Source organism: Xenopus laevis, chromosome 9_10L (genome assembly GCF_017654675.1).
Source record: "Xenopus laevis strain J_2021 chromosome 9_10L, Xenopus_laevis_v10.1, whole genome shotgun sequence".
Lineage (NCBI taxonomy): Eukaryota > Metazoa > Chordata > Amphibia > Anura > Pipidae > Xenopus > Xenopus laevis.
This window is the reverse complement of record NC_054387.1, coordinates 34,394,219-34,413,181: the sequence shown is the minus strand read 5'-3', so window position 1 is coordinate 34,413,181 and position 18,963 is coordinate 34,394,219. Positions and strand designations below refer to the sequence as shown.

The window sequence follows — 18,963 nt, the reverse complement described above, 5'->3', positions numbered from 1 at the left end:
TTACATTTAGTATGACATAGTGATATCCTGAGACAATTTGCAATTAGTTTTCATTTTTTATTATTTGCGGTTTGTGAGTTATTTAGCTTTTTATTCAGCAGCTCTCCAGTTTGCAATTTCAATCGTCTGGTTGCTAGGGTCCAAATTACCCTAGCAACCATGCACTCATTTGCACAAGAGACTGGGATATGAATAGGAGAGGGACTGAATACAAAGATGAGTAATGAAAAGTAGCAATAACAATACATTTGTAGCTTTGCAGAGCATTTGTTTTTTAGGGACCCCCATTTGAAAGCTGGAAAAAGTCAGAAGAAAAAGGCAAATCATTAAAAAACTATAAAAAAAATAAACAATGAAGACCAATTGAAAAGTTGCTTAGAATTGGCCATTCTATAAGATACTAAAAGTTAACTTACTAGCTAGCTAGACAGACACTGCTTTCTGTAGCAATAACATTCACTACTATAACCTCAAAACCACAGGAAGCTGTAATGAATGTATATGGGAATGTTGCTTAGAATCAAGACTTTTTTCTTAATGCAGAAACAGATTTTAGGTAGAGTTCCCCTTTAACAGAAGGGATAGGGTGTCATCCATTAGCACATGATGGGTTTTCTCTAGACTTTATTGATTGGAAAAAAAAGAGAATTACAATCTAGTCATCTACGGAGAGCATCCCTTTATCTCTGTAGCATGTATAAAATGAATATCACATAACCTGGATTTAATACATTGCGCAAGGGGTAAAACAGACCAATTGAAGGAAACAATGCTGCCAGATGCCCCAATAATCTTTGCTCCTTCTCAATATACATTTACGGTACTTTTATTACACATACAGGATTCTCTGGTTTTGCTTGAGCATTCACTGAAAACGTATTGGCCTTTTGTTTGGGGGGCTAGAAATCCCAGCATCCTCCTTGCTTTTGCAGGGCATTGGTCTATGTATTTCTTCAACAAAAGGCAAAATAGGGCCATAGGTTCTTTATTACAGTAGAACCCTTACAAAATTGACCAGTTGCCTATAGGACAGTCACACAAACGAGTAGTAACTGAGACACCTACTTATGTATATGGATATGTGCATTTAACAACTGAAACTTATTTATTGCTGGCCCATAACTGAGCTTAAAGGAAAACTATACCCCCAAAATGAATACTTGAGCAACAAATAGATTATATCATATTAAGTGGCATACTAAAGAATCGTATTAAACTGGAATATATATTTAAGTAAATCTTGTCCTTTTACATCTCATTTCTTAAATCACCATTTCCTGATGGTCTGTGTGCTGCCTCAGAGATCACCTGACCAGAAATACTGCAGCTCTAACTGAAACAGGAAGAAGTGTGGAAGAAAAAGACAAACTGTCTGTCAATTGGCTCATGTGACCTAACAAGTATGATTTGTTTGGTATGTTTGTGTGCACTGTGAATCATACGATCCCAGTGGGCGGCCCTTATTTTTTAAAATGGCAATTTTCTATTTAGGATTACCCAATGGCACATACTACCGAAGTATATTATTATGAAAATTGTTTATTTACATGAAGCAGTGTTTTACATATGAGCTGATTTACACAATATCTTTTTATAGAGACCTACATTGTTTGAGGAGTATAGTTTTCCTTTAATAGTTGGCCACTTGGACAATGCTGAACCTCCCTTAGGCTATCAAGAGTGATATCTCAAGGTTTTAGCTATGTTCAACCCACTTTCATTACTTACCTGGGCTTCAATACCGCTTCATCCTTGTTTGGGGTTGGGCAAAGACCCATTATCTTGGAACCATAAGTAAACCAGTTCATTAGCCGATTGGGTCTTTTCTGCAACCCCAATCAAGATGTCACTGCTGCAGTCAACATAAGTGAGTGATGGTTGCTACTCCACATCACCATGTTCTCAGCTGTTTTAGGGATCCCTTGTGGCAGTAGAATAAAATAGGAACCTGAACGTGAAAAGCCAAATATGCACAACCCTGAGCCAGTGCATTTTCTAGCGTTGGGGTAAGCAATTATAATCACTATGCTCCCCCCAAGTGATTAACCCTCTACTTCTATTTTAAAGTGATACTGACATATTCCTATATAAAAAAAAATGGAAGGGCAATATCAATTCAAATTGATGCATATCATAACATAATAGATGACTTTTCAGTGATCATAAAATGCACGGGTTCAAAGAAAACTTTATGCAACATTTCTATTTTATCTGAAGTTTGTTATGAAGAGTGGGGGCCCCACATTATAACATTCATTACTACATAACTACTTATGGCATTAGTTAATATGACCAAGTTGTGTACAAACTACCAAATAATGATCAGCCCCACATACACCTCACCCTGGAATATTCAAACCTACTTTATAGATTGATATGTGGCCCTTGTTCTTGTCTTGCATGCATTCATAGATCTGTGCCTACGTAAGGAATCCTGGCATTCAGAAACATCAAGAGGCCACATATTCATTATCCATTACCCATTCAGAGTCAAGATTCTTATCTATACAGTGTGTCACTTGCCCGTATTGTGTGTGCCCCTATAGAACACTACGAGGATCTGTAGCTATTTCTTACTTTCAGATACCTGTAAGCTCAGTAAGATTAGTTCTGTTGTAACTTGTGGTTTCTGTCTAACCTCCAGTTTGTAGCTGTGCTTTGTGCAACATGAATGAGATGATTAGAATATCAGACAGGGAAATTAGGTTTATACTCTATATCTTTGCATGTGTGATCGGAATTTCAGACGGCTGCACAGACGTAAGAGTTTTTAAAGGATATCTCTGGTAACTTTACAAGCTCTGGATGAATTTATAAGACTTGTGTAGGTATCATTGCTTTTCCACCCTGCAGACGAAGTATAATAAAACATTTCATAACTCTATGGCTAATTCACATTCACACATTAAAAATAATTGGCAGCTTTACATAAGGGGAGAACAATGGCGAAAACATGTTGGAAGAAGACTTTCCAGATTTTCTTCTAGAGAAGTGCAAAGTGCATGTTTGTGAGAACATCTGCTGAAACCAGCAACCTGCCCTGACTATATATTGTCATGAACATTCATGCTTTTGCCAACTGGCAACCTAAAAATAATTCTGCTGTGGCTTTGAAAGCATGGTAGACGTTGGCTGGCAACTATGCTTTTAAAGAATTCCATCTGTAAGCAGATTCCATCGTGGTAACAGTCTTTGTAGTAGCTATGGTCCATGCTATTAAATTCCTTGAAGTTCTTCATCAGAACATCAACGGTATAGTTTCTCATGTCCATAGCTGTATCTACATACAAGGCCACCCAGCTTAGCTCCTGACAAGCAAGAGATGTCATCTAGCAAGAGCCTATCTATAACGGCCACTATAGGCAGAAACTACACAAGGCCAGTCCTTTGAGGTAGTCCGGTTTTTATTTCTCTTCAAGTGTTTTGCTGTTCCGAGTATTTACTAAGGAAAAAAAAAAGTAAATTGATTAGCCATCAAAATTATATTCAATGAAATAAGCTAATTCAGGCTAAAGTAATCATCATCATCATCATCATTTAATTATATAGCGCCAACAAGATACGCAGTGCTTTACCTTAGTTATAACAACAGGGAATACATGGTGGATAACAAACAAGGGTTACAGAATACAATAGGATTAGAGGGCCCTACAAATTAGAGTTTATAAAGTAAAGGTTAGGGTACAGTTGAGACATTAGGATTTTAGAAACAATTTGTGATTTTTAAAGTAATAATCCATTCCACTTGTCTTCAATCGGATATAGCATCAGGCATTTTCTCTGGGAATTGTGGCAAATAGGGGCTAACGGTGGTTCACCTTAGATTTTAGTCTTAGTATGATTTACAGTTAGGTCCATAAATATTTGGACAGACAACTTTTTTTTCTAATTTTGGTTCTGTACATTGAACAAAAAGATTGCATAAAAATGTGAGGAACTAAAGCCTTTTTTAAAACAATCACTTTTTTTCAGGGGCTGAAAAGTAATTGGACCAGGGGTTCAAAAGTAATTGGACAATTGATTAAAAAGGCTATTTAAGGGGCAGGTGTGGGAAATTCCTTTGTTATGTCTATCAAAGAAGCCGATAAAAGTCCTGAACAGACAACAGACAAGGAGCTCTCCATGCAGGTGAAACAAGCCATCCTTAAGCTGCAAAAACAGAAAAAACCCATCCGAGAAATTGCTACAATATTAGGAGTGGCTAAATCTACAGTTTGGTACATCCTGAGAAAGAAAGAAAGCACTGGTGAACTCAGCACCACGAAAGACAACAGTGGTGGATGATCGCAGAATCATTTCCATGGTGAAGAGAAACCCCTTCACAACAGCCAAACAAGTGAACAACACTCTCCAGGAGGTAGGTGTATCCATATCCAAGTCTACCATAAAGAGAAGACTGCATGAAAGTAATTACAGAGAGTGCACTGCAAGGTGCAAGCCACTAATAAGCATCAAGAATAGAAAGGCTACATTGGACTTTACTAAAAAAAACATCTAAAAAATCAAGCACAGTTGAAAAGCACAGAAAAACATTCTTTGGACAGATGAAATAAAGATCAACTTCTACCAGAATGATGGCAAGAAAAAAGTATGGAGAAGGCGTGGAACAGCTCATGATCCAAAGCATACAACATCACCTGTAACACATGGTGGAGGCAGTGTGAGGGCTTGGGCGTGCATGGCTGCCAGTGGCACTGGGACACTAGTGTTTATCCATGATGTGACACAGGACAGAAGCAGCCGAATGAATTCTGAGGTGTTCAGAGACTGTCTGCTCAAATCCAGCTAAATGCAGTCAAATTGATTGGGAGGTGTTTCATAATACAGATGGACAATGACACAAAACATACAGCCAAAGCAACCCAAGAGTTTATTAAAGCAAAGAGGTGGAATATTCTTGAATGACCAAGTCAGTCACCTGATCTGAACCCAATTGAGCTGCATTTCACTTGTTGAACTAAACTGTGGACAGAAAGACCCACAAACAAACAGCAACTGAAAGCCGCTGCAGTAAAGACCTGGCAGAGCATTAAAAAGGAGGAAACCCAGAATCTGGTGATGTCCATGAGTTCAAGACTTCAGACTGTCATTGCCAGCAAAGGGTTTTCAACCAAGTATTAGAAATTAACATTTTATTTTCAGTTTTTTTAATTTGTCCAATTACTGATTTAAAGCTGAAACTCTGCAGTTCAACTGCATCTGAGTTGTTTCATTTAAAATTCATTGTGGTAATGTACAGAACCAAAATTAGAAAAAAAAGTTTTCTCTGTCCAAAGATTTATGGACCTAACTGTATAAAGATAAGAAATTAAGAGATGCAATAAAACTTAACCCTCACATTCAGTCTGGTTTAGGTTTCCTAGGTCATTAACCCAAACAACCAGGCTGAAAAGAGGTAGAATAGGAATACTGAAGACTAGAATAATAAGTCAGCTGCCCCAGGCAATCCTTCCAGGAACCACCACAATCAAACCCACGTCAATGGAACCCAGCAGAATAGGGGGTGAAAAATAAATAATGTAAGGTGCTGCACTGTCTTCCTGGTGCTACTACAATTTGGCCTGCTGACAAAACAATAACTGATAGCAAATCATCAATTTAAGGTGAACTACAACTTCAACATAGCCAGAAAGCCATGTATTGACAATACAGATGTCTCCCAAGCATATGGAAGTCCTTTGTGTTCCGTTCATAAATGACCACTAATTTAGCCCACATTATAGACTTATTACCTTTACTTTTTCTTTTTCGTCCTGTTCACTTGCCTCACTGCTACAACTTCCAGTACTTGCCTAGGCAGAAAGGGAAACACTAATTCAGTAGGATGTCTGCCACTTTTGTACAACTTTTTCCATGAGGTGGACAAACTAACCATGTATAGAGCAAGTCATGAGCCAGAATATGATAAAATAACAAAGGCATCCAAGGAAGCCAATGTTGGGAGCCTAATGTCCACGGAATCCAGTTAGACAGCTGTAGATATTAACACTTTTCCAAAAGGAAAATGTTAGAACAAATATGGCTATAACTTGAGCAGCATGGTGGTGCAGTGTGCAACATTGCTGGGGTCCTAGTTTGATTCCAGCCAGGAAACTATCTTCAAAGAGTAACTATGTTACCCACTAGTGGGTTTCCTCCCACATTCAAAAAATGGACCATAGTGACCACAGTGTTTGTGATCTTTGGTTGTAACTCCTCCTGAGAGATTTTCCCCTGGCAGTGCCATTTAGTGGACAAAGTGGACAATTTACAAGCAACTGTCTGTTGTGTATGTATGTGATGGATTAAATTACTGCACTATATTTATTATTCATATCTTTTATTCAGTTGATTAGTTGTGCAAGACTAGTAGTTTAGGTGGAGCCTAAACAGTGAAAATTTTAGGAGATAGTGGGGATATATATATATATATATATATAGATATAGATATATATATAGATATATATATATATAGATATATGCTAAAAGCACCACTTTTTATAATGGTCTAGGATACTCAAGTTCCCAGTGTCTAATTCACTTTAATTACCATTTTGCAATGTCTTCCTTACCATTCTGCTCATATCTCCAGAAAAGGTCAGACCTTTGTTTAAACGCTGTTCTTGGGAACCCGTGCTGCTTCCTCCAAGTGAATTCTTCCTAATGAAACCTGTAATATAAATGTATTCATTTTCACATTCAGCTACTGTTTTACTATTTTATCTGCATTTTTATGAACTGTATTTGTTTGGGTCTAAGGGCAATGACAAACAATTGAATGATGCACTTGTGCACCAAGATTCCCAATAACTTCTATTCATTATTAAATTATGTATTTTCCCTTAAGCTGTAAGCATTTCTTTTACTGGATAACATAATTACAAAACTTATATTTTAGCCAGATATAGGGCTATACAGAGGTCAGGAGAATATGTTTTTTGAAAACCAAAAACAGAGACACCAATGCAGTTGCCCCTTTTATTAGGCACATTTTTGGCCACTGGCCCTAATCACAATCTGAGCTCTACCTAAAAGCAAGAAACTTGTGGGTAGGCTTTATGCTATTGAATTTGGGGTGGTCCACAGTAATCAGATACTTGGGGGTTGTTACTACTGATAAGCGGGTTAAGCGAAGCCATAATAGGGTTTCCCTGGAACTCTTTACAAAGTACAAAGGTCCATTGGTCAGTCACAACAATTCATATAGACTGGCAACCAATCACGGGGAGACATACCTGTCAGGTCAGTGCCTTATATTACTTATATTAGCAGGTGTTATACTAGCTCTACATTAGTAGAACCCAAATAATATGGTTAAGCTTATTGTTTAAACTGCTCTGTTTTGGGGTGAAAAGGAAGATTAAGGTTTCAGACAGATTCATGGAGGGCAGAGAATATAGATCCAGACTTCAGTCTTAAGAGAGATAAGGTCCTATCCTTGAGTCTTCACTCCACTGGCAATTAGAAGGTGAGCAGTCACAGAATAGAGTATTGCTTATGTTCTTACCCCTTCTTATCAGGCTTCTTAGGAATAGAATAGTGTATGATGCAGACAACCTAATTTGGTTCATTTGACAACATAGTTGAATCCACTAAAAGTAAATACTGTATGCAGCAGGAACTAGATGCACAAGAAATAGAATGTGTAGTCACACTAGCACACACAATGACAGCTAGTGATAGTTACCAGTTGCTGGCATAAGCTCAAGCCTCTGCAGACTGTTCCTTCTTGATGGATTAAAGCTCCCCTTAGACAGGCGCCTCTGTCTGCTAGATAACATGGCGGCTGGAGACACAATGCCAGGGGGGGGCACTTTGCCCATTCTGTAATAAAGTTCTTCAATCTCCTTCTTCTGCAGAGCCTGTAACAACTGCACTTCAGACATATGTCTGCAAAAGAGACCAGAAAAAAAGTGTTTGGACTAGCAGACATCTGTTATTCTTTCACAAAGGCACATTTTATGGGTTATTACATTGCTCAGATTTCAGACGAGGCACATCTGTATAATCCAAGACACAACCACTACTTAAAAGCTTTAACTACAATGAATACATTGCTCATAATCAAAGCAACTTTTTGATATACATTTTTTTTGCTATTGATACCAGTATCTGCATGCCCTTTGTTATGTCCTGCTATGCTGGTTTTGACTACTCATTCCACTAAAACACTGCAGTCAGCAGTCAAGAGCAGTCAGCTTCTGTCTTCCAAGACTCAGTGTTAGAAATGGAATCTTGGCTGGAAGACACTTGACTATTGCTACACAATAGGGCTATACAATGATAGACTTACTTCTGTCGAAGCTGTTGTAGTTCCTCAAAGATTTCTTCATCCTCACTCTCCGTGTCATCACTGCTGAGATACACAATTCCTCTTGTGTAGTGCAGATAAACTTGCACTGTTGAAATCTGTTGAGGTGTCTTCTCTACATTCTCCTCTCCACTAGAAGATACAGAATCACTGCATTGCCCATCACCCACTACTGTCATTCTGTTGTCTAGCGTTGAGTCCCCATTCACAATACAAACAGCATCACTGTGAGACTGTACTCCTGAATTGATTTGATACCCCAAATCAGCTTCTGGGACAGTATTATTGTTAAGCACACATGGACAGTTGTCTTCTGTATCCGTAATGGTGCTCACAGGAGTCAGTCTATCACTGTCATTATGAAAACCACCAAGCCTCCCCTCACTGAAAGCTTCTGATTCTGAATCAGTATCATGTCTGCAATTGTCTCTGTTTATTGTGTTCATACTACAGGGTAAGAATAGTTGAGGTTCTGAGAAGTAATTTCCCTCTGTCCCATCTGTACTGATGTCTGTGTCCGAAGAAGCTGTCTCATACACGTCGGGTGTAGTATCTGATGACCTTGCCTCTGATCTCTTGGAAGTTTCAGGGCTGCTGTTTACACTGCATTCAGGGCTACTTTCATGCAGATCTTTTGAAGTTGTGACTTGGAATCTTCCTACAACTTTTGGTTGGACTTCTGTGGAAACAGGTTAACACAAGTTGACACCCTCAAGGTTGTAAAGTAATTCTGTATTATACAGTATATCTTTATGGGTAGCAAGGAAAAGACACATTTTTGTTTCTAATTCTCTACAATATTAAGGGCAGTCCAATGCAGTTTGCCAGCTGAGCAAATGGCTTCTAGTATAATTATTTACTGGAGCTGAACATCAGGCTAAACCAGAGGTTGTTAGAGTTTCCACCTGTAGTCATATTTTCATTGGACTGGTGGCACTGGTACATGCATGAATCCAAAATCTTATCAACACCAACCCTAGTCCAAAATGCCAATGTTAAGAGTCAAGTCAATCCATTGTTTTTTCAGAGGTCAGCAGACTGTTAATATAGGCAAATGTATAGCAGTGAACAGGCATCCCAAAAATCCCAATGTAGCAGGCAATAAGAGCAAAAAGCAACTATCTTTATTTAGTGTACACGTCCTTAAAATAGCCTTATGCATTTCAAGCTGCAAGGCACAACACGTGTAAGGTTCTAAAAGACAGTTAACATTTTGGAGTGCCTGCTCACTCCTTCCTTTGGGACTGTACACCCAAACCTAACGTTTCTACTGGTGTCTACCATTCAACATTCTTGGGGTTATTTATTATTTTAAAAACATCTTAATATAGGCAACCTTGGGACTCTCCAAAGAAAATTACAAATGCTGCAACTGGAACAGAAATGAAAATGAGTTAAGAAAACAGGACATCACTCTAGCTTGAGGGAAGAACCCAAAGCTCAAAGGCACGAGGATCGGCATCTCATGAATCCATGTTTTGGCTCAAACCAACAGTAACATACAGGTAAGTCTGGGTACAGTAGTTGCTGTAGATTCCTTCAAAATAATACTACAACAGAGGTTGTCTAAATGTCTTTACATATATGGGGAGCTCCAAAACCGGTACTGTTCACTGATCGGGGTCCAACTCCCCTCAGGCAAAAAACAGGTAAGACAGTGGGGAACTAGAGGCATAAACAGCCAAACAAAGTTAAAGTAAGCAGGATAAGACATTGCCAGTATCCCGACCAAAGGTTGAGGAAATGGTAATCATCAAGGTCTAGTATCAGTATCAGTAAAGTTCTTCAATCTCCTTCTTCTATCAGTATCGCTTTGGAAAAAAAACATTGGTTTTACCTCTGTCCACTGTTTTCATATTTCAAAGCTACCTATTAAATATAATATTGTATAGGCAACTTTGATGGTGATTCTTCATGGTTCTATACACAATTTAATGTTGACTTAGTAGCTATTAGAAGCATCACAAGGGCAAGTTCCTACACCCTTTTTTTGAGAACAGCAAAGTGCTTTAGGCAAAAAATGTTCCTTGTCTTCTGCTAAACACATACAAAACATATTTACTATTATACAGCTGAGTTTAAGGCAAAGATTGGTTAGGGATGGCACTGAGGTAAAAAAGATTAGAAGTGGGGCCTGTGGACATTAAGGGATGAAACTTGTGGAAAAATATCTGGCACAACTTTGTTTTGTTTGGTATCAGATTGTATGATAACCCTGCCCTGTAACATACTAAGTCACCACCCACATTTAATAGAATACTTCCTTGTTCCAGTTGCCCACTCATTGGCATTAAAACTATGGTCCCTAGGTCATGGATTACTGCACTAGTCAAAAATGTGTACAATCGTAACTTTTTTGGCCCTAGTAAAAGTTTTTTATCATGTTTTCAAGCAGTGGCATAACAAACATACAGCAAGCCCCACAATCATGGCAGTAACTGGAGGCCTAGTCAAGGTATGCTTAACATGCGTCCCCTTTTCATGGGGACAGGCCCATTAGAAAGTGTCCCCGTCTGCCCCCTGAATTCCGAATATGAATTCTGGGGGTATTGTACATGGAATTGTCTTTATGCCACCCTTCTATGAATTCTGGGGTATTTACATGGAATTGCCACTATGTTCATTAATATATTCACCGAGGGTATATTTGTAAAATGGGGAGTGGTTACAAAGTGGGTGTGGTCTAAAAATGTTGCCACGGAGCACTGAGTGTGCCCTGTACCATTCTCCCCTGCATCCGGATTTTTTTCCAAAAATCTAGTCACCTTAAGTCAAGGGGTCTACTGTTTAGCTTCGCTTCGCACCCAATGTTCCTGTGCTGTCTGCCGTAGTTTCGAGGAAGGCAATGTATATGAGATATATATATATATTTCATAGAAACCTGCAATGTTCAGGAGTATAGTTCTCTTTATAAATATCATATGTCAAAAGCAGACAGCAGTAAAAGAGGAGATACTGAAAATGGAACTTACCATTGGCTAAGGCAGCTGATGGCAGAGGTTTAGACGGGGATATGGGTGATGGTGAACCACTTTCGCTAGTTATGGATTGCACCTTGAAAGAGGGACACATACATTAGCCAAAAAGATCATGACTGTTAGTTCTGTGCAATTACTTGGGTACAGCTCTGTTGAAGAGATCCATGTTTGGTAAATTGCCCTAAAACTTTTCCAAGAGATTTGCTTGACTCAAACTTATAATCAATATACAGAATCAGTAGTAGGAGTTTAGGTTCTCAAACATGCAAAAAAGGCTCAAATATACTTGTTCATGTTGCCAACGTACAAGTACTCGGCGGGGCACCATTTTATGCTACAATATACAGTATCAAGTGTTTAGCGTCCCATTGCATTTTTGTTGCAAACATTCTTTATGGAATCCCATCAGGCACATATTCCAACGATCATCAGGTTCAGATTTATAAATAATGTCAATTGACAGTTAACATTTTTTGACAAAATGTAGGGGTGTGAGGCATTGAAATCTAGGATTGAAACCTATTTATATTAAATCAAATATTATCACAACACTGATCTCTTTATAAATATTGCTGCCCTTGATTAAAAAGGATGCAATTTCCAGTTCATAATAAATAGTGATGGACTTGCATGAGATCTTCTAATCTTTTCGAATATTTAGCACACAAACTTCTCCCCTCTGGAATGTCTATATCCCATTAAAGTGTACATGTATAATAACTAATACAGTATCATAGCCAAGAATACATATTTAGATACATTCTCAGCTAAAAGTTATCCAGATGCCCATTTTAGAAATACGTCCTCAGTTTAAACACTCAACACAATAATAGCCATATACCAGAAGACTGGTGTAAGGGTTGATGCAATTGGAAAATGGAAACCGCATTTCCTGGAATGATCTTACCATCTAGCAGTATAATGGACAAGGATTGGGATTGGCAGACTCCAAAACAGCGACATAACTATAGAGGAAGCAGATGATGCAGCTGCAGAGGGGCCCAGGAGGTATAGGGGGTGCCACGAGGCCCTAATTAATAATTTTTTAAAAAAAGGACAACTTCTGGATAAGTTGAGGGCCCTAAAATTAATTTGCTGTGGGGCCCAGTAACATCTACTTACGCCACAGCTCCAGAAGACTTCTACCTGAATGGATGTTAAATGCCAACTGTCAAGTCTGATGAAGTAGAAATAATGGTCTAGAGCTAGTTTTAGTAGCAGGAGAGAGTCCCTGGTTTATGTAAAAGTAAACTACAACACCACATTGTACAATTTAATTGTTGACATTCTCTAAAGTGTGCGGGGGTTATTTACTAAAATCTAAATTTATCTCAGATTTTATTTAAAAAAAACACAACCAAACTCTTATGTCCGATTTATATTATTTATTAATAAAAATTTAATCAGATCGTGGAAAATCGCACATATTTTTCGGGCTTCTTCCCAAATTGTTATAATTTTTTGGGCTTTTTTTAAGAATCAATCAAATTTGATTTGAGTTTTTGACCAAAAACCCTGAAAAAGTTTCATTTTCTGGCTAAACCCAGTGCACACCACGAAAACTTTTTAACATAAGGATTTTAATAAATAACCCCCTTAATGTTTCAGCACGGGATTGTCCCCATGCAGAATGTGAGGTTTGCTGAGATGGAAGTGGAAGAACTTGACTGGCCCTGCACAAAGCCCTAAACTCAACCCAAATGTATACCTCTGAACTGGAATGCTGACTGGGAGCTAACTCAAACATCAACCACACTAATGCTCTTGTGGAATGGAAGCAAATCTCACCAACAATGTTCTAGTGTTAAGTATTCCCAGAAGAGTAGAGGCTCTTATAGCACCAAAAGGAGTACCAACTTCATATTTATGCACTGGGGTTTGGAATCAGGTCCTGGATAAGCAGGTGTCAAGATATGTTTAGTGATATAGTGTAAGAGGGACAAATCATTGTGAAAAGAGAAATATGTCAATTTCTCTCATGCCCATGTTTTATGATTAACCACACAAGGGCTCATATGCACATGCTTAAGTGTTAATGGGTACAAAATAGATGCCATCCACTAGGCATTTGTGTTGTACCTAAAAAGAACTTCACTCTGTGCTTGGGTTGGATTGAAAATCTGCCACAAGACACAGATTGCAGCTCTCATAGGTGCAAAGGAACCTTGTACAGGTAAAGTACAGATACTCCTTCCTTGTGCCTCCTCAAGGCCGTTTAGAGAACAAGTGTTCAAAATGATACCCATGTCTGCTAATGCTGTAGGCAAAACTAGCAGATGTAAAGACAGATGCAAATATTTGCATTCCATTCAGATAAAACTCCCTGGGAGGTATGTTCATTGTGGCAATAAACATGGTGCTTTGCGTCTGTTTTTTTTGCATCTCTCACAACTCATAATAAATTAGCTTTGGTGTTGAATTTGTTGATTTAGGTTCCACCTCCAGTTGTGCATGATTTCTATGAGCCAGTGGGAACCGACTTTCTACCAGTTCTTTTTTTAAACAGCTCTAATTTTCAGATCTTCTGGCCCAGTCCAACCACACAACCTCCACCCAATATCCAGAACCCTCCAACTCCTCTGAAATACAACTTCAAACATCTTCAGACTGGGGAAGCAAGGAAAGGTATCTCAGAAGAGGACGAGTGGACGTTCTACACTGGTGTTAAGTGACCCACCCCTGTATTATTACAATTAAACCAGCAGTTCCTTTATGCCATTTCATTTGATTTTAGTCAATATTTCCATAACTTGAAATTTCTTCAAAACATTTTTTTTTAAAATACAAGGAAAGGCAGCCATTTTAGAAAGTGGTCAAATTGAGGACAAACCTGAAAAATTCCAAGGAATAATAATAACCAAGGAAAATTGTAAATGTAAAAGCTTTTTACAATGCAAGAATAGCAACTTCACTATGTAATGACAGAATAAGGAACTGCTGCTTTAATAAAATAGTGAGTCAAACCCATGAACGAAGTCTAGGCTATGACGTATGTATTGTTCTCTATATCATGGGCTCTTTTTCTTTTGTGCAATATAAAACACGGGCCAAAACGGACTGATTTTCTATATTTTATTTATAAAAGTTTGTCAAAAAATGTAAATGCATTTGTAATCAGCTCGATATGAGTCATAATGACTTCACATTCAAAATGGCTGCCTTTGCTGACCAATGGAAGTAAACAATCACATTCATTTTCATTGTTCCTGTAATATATTAAGGCATTCTTTGCTCTAATAAAACTTACTTACACATAATTCCATAAGTAAAATCTGCCATTGTTACAGTATAAACACCAATGACTGGGATTTGGACATCTATTACCACCATGACTTTTTCTAATTTACAATAGCATGTCAAAAAAGGACGTTTTAGAGTTATAATCAGTGTATCTTGGAGGTTTCCCTCTAAGAAACATTATTGTATAGATATATACATATATGTTTTATCTGAGTTAAATATCAAATTATCTAGGTTCACATTCCAATAGTTACAACTTTTAACAACTGAAAGGCCTAGCAAAACCCCAAACAAACATATAATCATTGCAAGTCCCTGCTCAAGTGAGCTTACAGTCTGTGACCTTGTCAAATATGGTCCCTTCTCATAGACAGAAAAATATAAAAAGATAACTTACTCCCTGCTTATTTCCCATGGAAATATGAATGGGCACTGCTGTGTTGCATAGCTTAGCTCAGGCTGTCCACTGTGTATGTAGATATATATATGATGATATGAGAGATGGGTATTATTATATATATATATATATATATATATATATTTATATATATATATTATATAATATTATTATATGGAGCTATGTGACCTCTATAAAGCAACCTCTATAAAATTGTTCCCTAGTGAAATGAAGATAGTTTCTGTTCTAACATTTATTGGAACCTCAAGTGCATGGGATTTAGGGTTGTGACACACAGGCAGATTCGGGGAGATTTAGTCGCCTGGTGACTAATCGGCTCTTCTTCTGGGCGACAATCACCCCGAATTGCCTTTGTGTGTCTTCCCGTCCACTATAATGAAAAGTCGTCTGCACTAAAGCACACGCTGCGCTTCGTTTTCCGAAGTCGCTCGAAGTTTCCTAGTGAGGCAACTTCGGAAAACGAAGTCCCACGTGTGGCGACTTTTCATTATGTTGACGTCCCCAATCTTCTAATCCTCTGTTGTCTTTTTTAACATATAATTTTTCCTTTCCTTTCTATTTCCTCTTCCTCTTTTGTAGTGTTTGAAAATACCCCACCCAAACATAAGCTATGTCCTTATATTTTGCTGTCAATGTAATAGATGTACATGGAATATACATGGGAATACATTCCCTAGATTCCTGTTTCAAAAGTAAACAGAGATAATAAGGTGAAACATACAAGTATACATATAAACATTTGTTTCCCCATGAAGCTTACAATCTAGTTTTGGTCTGGGCATGGTGATGCCTTGATCTTTCCTAAGAACATAAATGAAGACAAACACACACAGACATTTCCTATATAAATACTCTGTATTGTCAAAATAAAAATTCCCTTTAAACCCCTAAATAATAGCAGCACAGGCAGCACAGCCTTTACTCGCAGCAATGCCAATAGCCTACCTTTCCCATAAACCCATTCTTAAATAAAAATATTTGGGGATTCAAGCATTTTTTTAATTTAAACCTATCTGCCAGGTAATATCTGGATATGAAACAATGCGGCAGAATAAATGGACATTAACACTTATGTTAATGTCATTAGCTGCCATTTATACCTTATACTATAGACATTTCTATATAAAAGCACTTATTGCTAGAATAAATATTCCTTTACCTGGCCAATTATTATTATTTACCTTGTTAATCGCCAGAATCCTGGCTGTTAGTGAGATACAGCATACGTCTTTATATGATAACATACATTTCTATATTAATAATACTATGTAAACTGTAAACTGATCTGCAAGAAACTATAAACATTATAAAAAAAAATATCATTATTCAGTTTATAAAATAAGTATTTCGATTAATTTCCCACACATAAGTCATATCCTTATTAGTCATGCTACATTTCAATCTAGCCCTTAAGCAAACTCATATATATGTAAATAATAATGAATTTGTTGTGCAAAGCGCATGATACATGTTTGGTAAATACCAAAGCCAAGCTTTTTCAACGTGATGACTAGGGATAAAGTGTTCAGGTTGAAACTGTATTCATTTCTTATTTTTTTTTGATGCCTTAACGTTGGAATGACAGTGATTATTAATTATTATTTCCAGTTAGTTCTATGTAAAGAGTGCTGAGCCACAATTATGGCACCTGTATGGCAGCTGATCTAGGCAAACACAGTGGCGAATGGAGTAACTGAATAAATAAAGCATATACAGTGCCAAATTATAGATATAACAAGATAGTCTTTTTTGTAGATATAACAAAGTGAAGGAAAAGGGCCACCTAGTCAGCAGCATTAGAAGCCACATGCCAGAATAACCCCCTCTGCAGCTATTCAAGGATCCAGTGTCAAAAAGAAAGGTCACATGACCAGGGTTTTAGAGGACAGAGGGCTGACCCCTCTTTAAAAAAAGATTGACTAGAGTCACAAGAAGTATTTGCACCCAAGGTAATTCCACATTGCCTGGCCACCCCCCTTCCCGGCCTTGCTCCTCACTAGTCGTTCGTCACTTTATTCTGCCACTGCTGATTCACAGTTCGAAACCCGTGTGCATCAGTAGCAGAGGCAGAAAAAATACACACCTAGGGTCATAGCAACCCCCCCAACTTCGCTCCCTCAGCACATGCCTCTTTTGCTTACCCCTAGTTTTGACCCTGAATATAGTTACAGTTTGCTTATACACTGATTTCAGTTGTTATTACTGGACGCTGATTTGTGTGTTGGAAGGCTGAATCGCTCACATCTGTTTATTTTATATACAATGGAGACAGCAGTTACTGGTCAACACACAGGCACCGTGATAGGCGGCAGCACAATTTAATGGCCTCAGCCAGTTTAAAGGAGAAGCAAACCTAAAAGTTAAAAAAACCCTACCCTACATAGACCCCCTCCCTCCTCCCCCCAGCCTAAGTGTTACCCCTGCAAATGCCCCTAAATCTTTACTTACCCCTCTGTGCAGGTTCTGTCCAGCGGAGTTCACAGGCGCCATCTTTTTCTCTTCAGTAATCTTCAGAATGAGTACGGTGCATGCGCAGTTGGAGCAATTTTCTGTCTCGCGACAACTGCGCATGCACACTCATGAAAATTGCAGAAGCACAGGTCTCATACCGAAGATTACTGCCTGATGGCGCCCGTAAACTCTGATGCCTGAATCTGCACCGAGGGGTAAGTAAAAAGTTAGGGGCATTTGCCGGGTAACACTTAGAATGTGGGGAGGAGGGAGAAGGGTCTATGTAGGGTAGGGGGGTAGGGTTTTTTTAACTTTTGGGTTTGCTTCTCCTTTAAGCTGCAAATCCAGACATGATAAAGACTACAGGACAGAGGGGTGAATTTTAAAAGATCTAATATATATGTCAATGGTCATAAATGCAAAGATTTATGGAATACTTGTTGGGATGGTTATGTTGAAGATCTTTAAATACTTGTTAGAACTAGTTTTTGGCTAGGATGATCTTACACAGTGTTAAACTATCAGCCCCATTATGGTCAGTCCTGCCATGAGAGAACCTTGCCTCAGGTGGTAGTAAGCAGCCAGTTACCGGGGAGGTAAACAGCCACCTCTGGTAACAAATTTCCATTTTCTAAAATTGGAATTTGGCTCTTCTAGTATCTAAAGCTCAGTGGTGTTTTGTGCACTAGGGGTGTAACTCCCACTCTGAAATTACAGTTTTAAGCGTGGATCGAAAGAGATGATGCAGCATTGCGGCTGCGATTCAGGAGCCCCAGAATCACCTGAGCACCATCATGCTCTTAAAATTCCCTTTGGACATGTGATCTCTGATAGCAGAAAGGACTATAAATATTGATGTTTTTCAAATGTAGCAGGAATTTGGTTTGTATACAAGAATCACTGTTTTTGGTCAACACTAGCTGTAGATGCCATTGGTTCCTAGAACAATTAGTTACAGGGGGGCAAATTCACTAAGCCGCGAAGCGCCGAACGCTAGCGTTAATTCGCTAGCGTTTGGCATTTTCGCTACTGCGCAAATTCATTAACGAACGCTGGCGTAGTTTCGCTAGTGTTACTTCGCAACCTTACGCCAGGCGAATTTTCGCTAGCGACGAAACTACACAAATTCACTAACTTGCGCAGTGTACTGAACGCTACCTTTTACGCTAGACTTCCTTCGCCACCTCAGACCTGGCGAAGCGCAATAGAGTAGATAGGGATTGTTTAAAAAAAGTCCCAAAAAACGCTGGCGTGTTTTCTACATGATGGCTGATAGGCTGAAAAAGATCGAAAAATTTTGGGGCTCCCCTTCCTCCCCCCTACATCTCCTGACTCATGGCAACTTACCTAGACAGTGGGCACATGTGTAGGGCAAAATAAAATTTTTATTTGCTGATTTGAAGGTTTTCTAGGCATTTGTAGTGCAGATACGTGTTCCTCCATTGAAATTTGAATTTCGCGCCCTATGCAAATTAGCCTTCGCTAGCGTAACTTCGCTTTATATAGCGAATCAACGCTAGCGCAACTCCGCAACCTTACGCTACCCCTGTGCGCAACTTCGGATTTTAGTGAATTTGCGGAGCCCT

General features: G+C 38.5%; 1 protein-coding gene across 2 annotated transcripts in view; it reads right to left on the bottom strand.

Moving 5' to 3' along the window:
• Positions 1–1,563: 1,563 nt before the first annotated feature.
• The window catches only part of wnk4.L (WNK lysine deficient protein kinase 4 L homeolog), a 123,006-nt gene continuing 105,606 nt past the window's right edge, over positions 1,564–18,963 (bottom strand). Inside the window, exons 16-21 of one of the 2 annotated variants that reach the window (XM_018235149.2) lie at positions 11,263–11,344; positions 8,273–8,969; positions 7,667–7,869; positions 6,552–6,649; positions 5,733–5,792; positions 1,564–3,442 (exon numbers count right to left, since the gene is read on the bottom strand). In XM_018235149.2, the coding sequence (XP_018090638.1) occupies positions 3,440–3,442; positions 5,733–5,792; positions 6,552–6,649; positions 7,667–7,869; positions 8,273–8,969; positions 11,263–11,344 (1,143 nt within the window). In that variant the 3' untranslated portion in view covers positions 1,564–3,439. The remainder of the gene's footprint in view (positions 3,443–5,732; positions 5,793–6,551; positions 6,650–7,666; positions 7,870–8,272; positions 8,970–11,262; positions 11,345–18,963) is intronic. The other variant, XM_018235150.2, reaches the window with a different exon arrangement.